This window comes from Oryzias melastigma, linkage group LG18 (genome assembly GCF_002922805.2).
Source record: "Oryzias melastigma strain HK-1 linkage group LG18, ASM292280v2, whole genome shotgun sequence".
Lineage (NCBI taxonomy): Eukaryota > Metazoa > Chordata > Actinopteri > Beloniformes > Adrianichthyidae > Oryzias > Oryzias melastigma.
In genome coordinates, this window is record NC_050529.1 from 13,802,746 (window position 1) to 13,811,418 (window position 8,673).

Consider the following 8,673-nt stretch of genomic DNA (forward strand, 5'->3'; position numbering starts at 1 on the left):
CTGCTAAACCGCAGCCTGGCGCTGCCGCTGAGTCAGTGCGCGCCGGCTCCTCCTCGCAGACGCGCAGCGATGGTGCTCAGAGCGCCATAGAGGAGCGGGGGGACATGCCGGGGACCATGAGCAAAGAGGACGCTCCATGTTTGAGGTTCACTATTGATAACATCCTGAACTTGAAGCAGCGGGACGGCGGGAGTTTGGAGGATGGATGTAATGGAGCTAAGCAGGAGGAGGTGTGGAGGAGGAACGACAGCGCGTCCAAGGAAACAGGTAAACTCCATGATTGAAAGTAAGCTAGGGTTGTGTTTTTTAACTTAAATCCAAAGTAAACTCAGAAAAAATCTTTAATTTGAGTCAAATGAAACCACTATAATTTCTAAAAGTTGAAAAAGTAACTTTAAAAACTCAAGAATTGTGTTGAAACCTTCTGTTTTAATTCTTACGCAAGAAGTGGAGCTCATTACGCGCGCCTTCATCCATTTTTCTTCTGGGTAAATGCTCTTTTTGCTGATGTTTCCATCGTCCACAGTGAAGCCCAGAGTCCACGGAGAGGAGTCCACCCCCACAGGAGCCCCCTGCCCCGGAATTCCAGGCGTCCCGCGTGCGTCATCGGAGAAAAAGCCGCAGGATCAGCAGCAGCACGCGCCAACGGAAAGCCGAGTGAAGAAGAAGACGCGCACCATCTTCTCCAAGAGACAGATCTTCCAGCTGGAGGCCACCTTCGACATGAAGCGCTACCTGAGCAGCTCGGAGCGCGCGTGCCTCGCCAGCTCCCTGCAGCTGACGGAGACGCAGGTGAAGATCTGGTTCCAGAACCGCCGGAACAAGCTGAAGCGGCAGCTGTCCACGGACACGGAGAGCCCGCTGGCCGCGGAGCCGTACGCGGAGGCGGCCAAAGGCGCGCCGCTCTCGGGCTTCTACAAGGACAGCAGCCTGCTGGGCGGATGTCTGCTCCACGTGCCTTTCCCCGTGGTGTACCCGCACGCGCCTTACGTCTACTTCTCCAACAAATACTTTGGCCTGTTCGACGCGGACTGAGCTGCGTGGACTGCAAACACAAAAACTTCTTTCTGCATATTTTTCTATTTTCTCAGGCAAGTTGATGGAACAACAAGTCCGAGACGCATATGCCACTTTTTTCTCCATTTTATTATTATTATTGATAATATTATTATGATTAAAAATGTGCATTAAAACTCATCAGAAACAGCTAAACTTTTTGCAGTAATGTCCTTTGAAGGAATGTACATCCGTTTTAGAGGAACTCTGGCTTTATTATAACGCAATAACTTCCATTGTGTGCTTGTGTGTGTTTGTTTGTGTGTGTGTGTGTGCGAAGAATTTCTTTGGACCTCATTTGTGTTCATGTATATCCTTTATTTTATTTGAATTTTTGTCATATATACATACATACATATATATGTGTGTGTATGTATATATGTTCAGAGACAAACTTTGCAATAAACCCATTGGATTGCGTTTTGGATTTCAGTTGTTTTCCATTGTTGCTGCTCTAATCCTAAATGCATTTAAGAGTTTGAACAACTTTGAGCAAAACTAGAAGTTTTCAAGAACAAATTGGCTAAAAAAATCCATATATTCACAGTAAAAGTGAAACATTGAACCAATCAACAAAACCTTTGTAATTTGCTACAATTAACAATATTAGAGTTTTTTTCTAATTAGATTTTTAAGTTAAGTAAACCAACAACTCAAAACTTTTGTAATGTAAAAAAATTACAGAACTTTTGTTAATTGATCCAAAATTTCCCTTTTAACAGGATAGTTTAAACAAGAAGGAAGAACACATTTGTGTTTATTCTGTGTTCGATTTGATAAAAAGTTAGTTTTCTCATATTTTATCAGAAAGATGTGCAGTATTAAGGTATCCTGGGGTGAAGTTCAGAAAATACAGACACAAACATGATTTAAAAACAAAACTTTATATATTTTGCTAGTTTTTAAATGCAACGCTTTGCGCTCAAATCTGTACAAATTAGCGTGTTAGCTCATTTTGCGGCCTACAACTCTAAACAGGAACTGCTTCATAATTCAGACCCTTCATAACTTTCTCTAGGATTTAGTAACTGTTATCTCCTCACAGTTTTTTTAAGCAAATAAGTTAAAAGTTTGAGGGAAAATAATTTAAAAAATGTGTTTAAACTGAAGTCAATGTTAAAAAAATGTTTTAACATGTTTTTAAAATGCTGTATTATGTGCTCACACTAAATAACTAAAAGTTTTGTTCTGTCAACAAGGTTGGGCTGAATTATTAAACGGGATCCATATTTATTTTTCTAAAACTCTCCTGTCAAACGAGGATTCTTCTGGAAAAAAAAAAGTTTCTAACTTTTTTATGATAGTTTCGAGCTAAATTTGAAAAAACAACACAGAGAAAATTTGTCGTTGAAAACAGTATTGTGAAAAATGCTGATGTTTGTAGACTTTTATTATAATAAAATCATGTATTTGCTTGTTTGAAAGGCTGAAATAATTGTGAAAACTCACAAGTTCACAACAGTAAAAGAAAGTAGAACAGCAAAAGGAAGAAAAAAAATAAAGAAAAAAGTTAGTGAATGAAAACTTTAATGCTTCATGTTAAATTAGCTAGTTTGTTTTTTATTTGCTTAAGAAAAACAAAATGCAATTTTCTACATTTGTAGCTGTATATTGAAAAAAATAAATAAAAAAAGTTAAAGTTTAATACTGTGAAATATGCTAAGCAATGTTGAAAACACTATTATTTTCAGTAATTATTGCTAAAAGAAACATTAGAAAAAAGAAAAACTGTTATCCTTGATGTTTAATGCAAAACAGGGCTAAAAAGATAAAAAATGCTTTACAAATATTGTTTAAAAAGGTTAAATTAACAAGTTTTTTAAGTGTTCCAATGTTTAATTTTGTTTAAAAATACTCACTATTGCTAACCTTAACATATAAATGCTAAAATAGTCAAAAATGCTGAACAATCCTAAAAATATTATAGCTAAAACTGCAAAATGTTGAGCTAAAATAGCTATAAATCTCTATACTTGATAGACTATCTGTGATTTAGAGGCACATTAGTTCATGTTCAAAGGGTGAAAGGTTAAAGGTCATTTAAATAGCTAAAGTGAGTCAATATTTCTTAAAAACAACTTTAAAAATATAATTTTACAAGCTGAAACTTTAAAGATTAATGCAATAAAGTATGCTATCATCGTCGCAAATAGAAACTACCATGTTACAGAGCCCTTAGCAGTTGGGGGAAGCTTTGGTGCTAAAGCTAAAAGCTAACTTTTCTGAGAGCACTTGAATAATGGTGAGCAGAAAATAGTAAAAGTAACAAAGTATAATAGGTTTTTCAAAACACTAAATTAGCAAATAATTGTTTGTGTTTCAATGTTTCATTTTGTTTAGAAATGGTCAGAAGACGTCACGCTATAGCTAACGTTGCTAATATGAAAGGTAAATGCTAAAGCAGCCACAAATGCTAAACAATTCTAAAAATACTAAAGTTAAAATTACAATTAGCTAAAAAAACTGCATAATATCCATGTTGTAGATGCAAGATTAGTTCATGTTAAAGGGTGAACAGTTAAAATGTGATTTAAAGAGCAAAGGTGAGGTGAACAACCATTCAAAAAACGTAATTTTAACATTTTATTAATGAATGTTACAGAGCCCATAGTAGTTGGTGGAAACTTTGGTTTAATCATAACAAATGTTATGATTACTTTGCAAATAATTTCTTAAGACATGAAATTATCAAGTATTTGTTCCAATGTTCTATTTTGTTTAGAAATTGTCAGAAGAAGCTTATGCTAGTGCTAACAAGGCTAATTTTAAAGCTGAATACTTCTAAAAATACTGAAACTGCAAACATTTTTGCTAAATTGGTAAAAAAGTAAAAGTGAGGTCATACTTTTTGAACAACATTTTTTTTAAAATGTAATTTTACAAGCTATTTTTTTACAGATCAAAATAATTAGTGTGATCTTTTAGGTCTGGAATCTGGAGAAAAATGCACAGAAAAAATGTCTGTTAGCTTTAGTCACTTAGCTTAGCTTAGCTTAAGATACTAAAAATGCGATTCTTTATGAAGAGCAAACAGAAAAGAGTAATTGACATGAATCCATGCTGGAAGTAACACAATGGTGGCATGTTTCTTTCCTCACCAAATCCCCCCCTCCCCAAAATAACAAAGGGTTTGGTTCTGTACTTTCTGCTTTTTCTTCAGAGTGATCCACCCCAGCAGTGAGAGGTAGGTTTTTTTTTTTAAAAAGAGTAAGTATTTAAGCAGACTTGCATCAGTGCTTCAAGAAAGATTTTGTTTTTTGTCTAAAGGGCCCGGCTAGCTGCACTTACTGGCCGATTCCGGGTCACTTCACCCATCAGTGCTGGAGCCTCTCGCTGCTTTCTCCCTGTCACAGCCATTCAAGAGCCCGTCGCCGTTAACCTGTTCACTCACCCACTTAGTCTGCCGGCAGATCTGTTGTTTTCTCAACTAAATTCCTGACTGGTTTGCTCTGGACGTAAGACTCTACTGTATCCCATAATTCTCTATGGGATCATGGATATTTTGCCAAAAGCAAACATTTTTTGTTTTAATCGACAATGTGAGGCTCATTAGTTGTCAGTTCAGTGGGCTGGTGGTGGAGTGTCTGCCCTGATACCGGGAGGTGGTGGGTTCAAACCCACAGAATACTCTTAAAAAGCGGTTGGATGGGGGGGTTAAACTACCAAATGGTGGCTGTGAGTTCAGCTCACTGCCCCCCCCCCACCCCCCCGAGGGGATGGGTCAAATGCGTAGAGCACATTTAGATAGTAAAAAAAAAAAATGCTTTTTTCAAAGTTTTTACCCCCCAAAAATTTATATATATTTAAATAAATTATAAAATAAAGTATGAAGTTTTCAGATTACCACTCATTTTAATGGGTGCATTCAGGGGCGGAGCTACGGGTGTAAGGGGGCCCCAACATTTGAGTCACAAAATTAAGAAATCATCATTACAAACTTTTTTAAGCATTGCTAAAATAACAAAAAACAATATTTTTAAAATAAAGCAGTAATAATAATATGAATAAAATTGTATTTTTGATCCTTTGATTTGTAAAGGCCTTCCACTTTGTCTTCTCCTTCCTCCCACCCCCATATAAAAAGTTCTAGCTCCGCCCCCAGGTTGTAATTAAACATGCAGCCATAAGTCGATTGTGGATTGAAAAACTTTATGAAGGTTACTACACCAATAACTTTATTTATATAGTGCTTACATTGACAGTCCAGATGAAAAGTGCTGCGCCGAAACAGACAAAACAATATAAAAGTTATACATAAAATCTGTTTACAGTGATTATTACAGTGACCTTGTTACATTACAAAATCAACACAATAGAATTAAAGTCAGAAAAGCCCCTTAAATGCATGTTAAAGTCTAATATAATAAAGTGGCTTTGTAAAGAAAACTTTAAAACGGGAAGACTGTGTAACCTGCAGTGGATGCAGTTTATCATCTGTTTGGAATGTGGAGGGTTAATACAACCAACCATAAATGGATAATATCAAACACTTAGATTTATCACTCAAAACACTAAACATGTTGAAGATACTTCTAAATTAATTGGATCCTAAGTAACAACTTTTAATGCAAAAAAAAATTAAATATATACAATTATTTTAAATTTTGAAGCTTGCCTCATTGTTTAGACATTTAAACATGTTAACACACAGGAGTCGGCTGTTTTTAATCTAAAAGGACTTTGTCATAAAACAAGAAGTTTGGAAAAAGGTGCTACTTACAAATACAATTAATGAAGTTATATCAATAAATAAATAACTAAATAAATAAATAAATGTAATGATATGTCAAAAACAACTCAAGGCAAAATAAAATGCAATTAATGAACTAATGATCTGATTTATTTAGTATTGAGCAAACCAAATACTAATAAATTATCATTATTATTGTGCCATTTTTAATATTTTTAAATAATACATTTTTTTAAAAAGAGTAAAATTATTATTGATGTGTGAAATAAGGCTTATCACTAACACATAGGAGCAAACGAAGAAATGAGACAAACGTCGCTCAATGCTCTTCAAAATTGTGCTAAAAATTCACATAAAGTTCCTTTTTCTTAAAAATATCCTTAGGGCTTAACTAAACTAGTTAGCTACTAACCACCTCTTCACCTAAAGTACTGAATCAAGAAACTATAAGGTTCCCTTCCCACTCCCCAATTGCTAAAAAGTGAGGTAAATCGTGGTTACATGAACACCAAGACTTGTGTTTTGTTGGCGTGTGGGATAGAAGGTAGAGTGGGATCTTGGGAGGGGTTTACAGTCGCCAGACTTCCTGACTCTCCTCCCAGTGTCGGGTACTTGCGAATGCAGCGTTGGCTCCCAGCACGTTCTCATCTGCAACCGCAAGGTTCAAATGACCCCACCTGCATTCTTCCAGGAACTGAAAGCCCTCACCTTAACGAAGGCGAGGAAGAATCCATTAAAACCTCCACCTGATCAAAAGCTCAGCCCAAGGCGGGAGGGAGGGAGGCTCGGCGTGCTCGCCGCTATCGATGACCGGGGGAACATTGGGAAGCAGTTACGGGGTGGACAAACCCTGAAAACAGTGGCAACAAAAACTGTTTTTATGAAAACAGAAAGAGCCGGCGTTGGCTCCAGAACCATCTATAACTGTCAGCACGTTCCTCAAGTTTGACCATCGCAGCACATGGTTTCCATTCTGAGAGGAACAAATGCAGAGGATGATGGCTGGAAATGTACAATCTCAAATTACCAGTGATCGTAAGGTCCTAGTAGACGAGTGCGGAGTGACTTTCTCTCATGCTTCCTGCATATAAATACAGAGATACGATACGGCTTCACTTCACCACCTTCCTTTAAATGTCTCTAAGTTTGGATTGGACATTTAAAAGTTGTCATTCCATGTCTTTAGCACACCATCACAGGCGTTTGCCAACATCTTTCTTTGATTCTGATTGTTTTCTTTATATTCTGGAGCAGACTGTATGTATGTTGGAGTTTTTAAAAGTAAAGCGTTATTTCTTTTCACAGAGAGGGTTGTAGAGAGGAGCGTCTTACAGGGATTGCAGGTCTTATGGTACGTTCACACGAACATTTGAGGACACGCTAAAGATACGTTTTTGAACGCGCTTTTGAGTTAACTACAGTTGGAAATAATTATCAACATATTTTGCATCATTTTAATACAGCAAGCAGCCATGTAAAAAAAAAATATAACAATTGATGAGTTATTCTCAACATAAAGTCTTTAAAATTAGCCAAACTTTTTCCCGCCAAAACTGTTTTTGAGGGTTCATGGGGGCAGCCATTTTGAAAAAAATCAGGAAAAGCTCTTCTACTGCCTCTAGTGGAATGATGATGAACTACAGGGCAGAAAACATCAAACAAGTTATATTAATGCTGTCATGCGATTATTATTATTATTATTTGCAACTAATTAATCTATTTTAACCGTAAATATTTTTAACCTAAAAATTGCTGTGAAAAGCGTCATTTTTAGGTATTTTTATTTAAAATTGTGACATTAAGGTGCATGAAAAGATCAAAACATTGCTTAAAAAAGTGGATTTATGAAGTTTTTGCTTTACTTTTACACCCCCAGGGGCTAGACTTTCAAATTAAAAGAATTACGAAAAGCAAAACAAACAAAAACCCACCAGGTTCAGAGTGCTCAATTTACCACATCAAAAAACAGTAGGAACGTTTTTTGGAGAAACCAAAAAATATTGACCTTAAACTTCTTGTTAATACCAAAATATAAGTTATTCTAAAGTTTATCACAACATCAAAACAGTAGAAAGACATAAGTGATTTAATCGTTTCCTGTAAACTGGAAAATGTCATCATTTTGAAGACTGGGATGAAGCAGTAGAGAAATAGAGAATAAAACAAGAGGGGAAGTTGTTTCTCTGAAACAAACTTTTGCTTCATCGTCTGGACAAAAAACAAGCGTTAAGAGGGAAATTTCCCTCCCTCTGGATGATGCTTTGTTTAACTTCTCATGACAATCACTTTCTTCAGAGAGGATCCTCTGAGAAAACAACCAATTGTACATTTGTAAAAAACAATCTAAAGTTACAAATATAAAAGAATTTAAGCTTTAATTATGGATACAATATTTATTGTTTTCTTAAATGACCATGGTATGAGTGGGATAATGCTTTTCAAGTGTGCATTATCAGACATGAACGGCTTTCGGAGGAAGCAAACGTCCAACGCGGAAATTTAGATTAACGCTGTAAAAAAAAAGACGTGTGAAAATGTCTGTAATTAACTAATTGTGATAAACACAATAGTTTGACACCCCTGAATGTTATATACAATGAGTTTTTAGTGAACGTTAAGATTATGCTAATGAGGTGGGAGGTCTTATAAATGTGTGTGTCAAATATGATACAAAGAGTTTTATAGGCTTAAAGACTTTGACACATCTTCTGGAATCTGTCTCTTTCCAATAATAAATAATTACATCTTCTTGGCCAATGACATTTGAGTTATTAATCATTAAATAAAAAAAAACTATTTTCAAAGCATTCTGGATCTCAAATTGGCTATAAGATACGGATACCATGTTAGAAGTTTTTATTAAGCTATACAACTTCAAATACAAGCACATGAAAGCAAAAGAAAGACCAAATTAGCTCATAATTTAT

At 35.7% G+C, this 8,673-nt stretch overlaps 1 protein-coding gene across 1 annotated transcript; it reads left to right on the forward strand.

The window, feature by feature from the left end:
* The first annotated feature begins 36 nt into the window (after positions 1-36).
* On the forward strand, positions 37-2,784 carry LOC112156203 (homeobox protein HMX2). The gene is made up of 2 exons (XM_024288412.2): positions 37-267; positions 527-2,784. Exons 1-2 carry the CDS (start codon positions 105-107, stop codon positions 1,033-1,035), a joined length of 672 nt encoding a protein of 223 aa, XP_024144180.1. The 5' UTR covers positions 37-104; the 3' UTR covers positions 1,036-2,784.
* Positions 2,785-8,673: the final 5,889 nt, after the last annotated feature.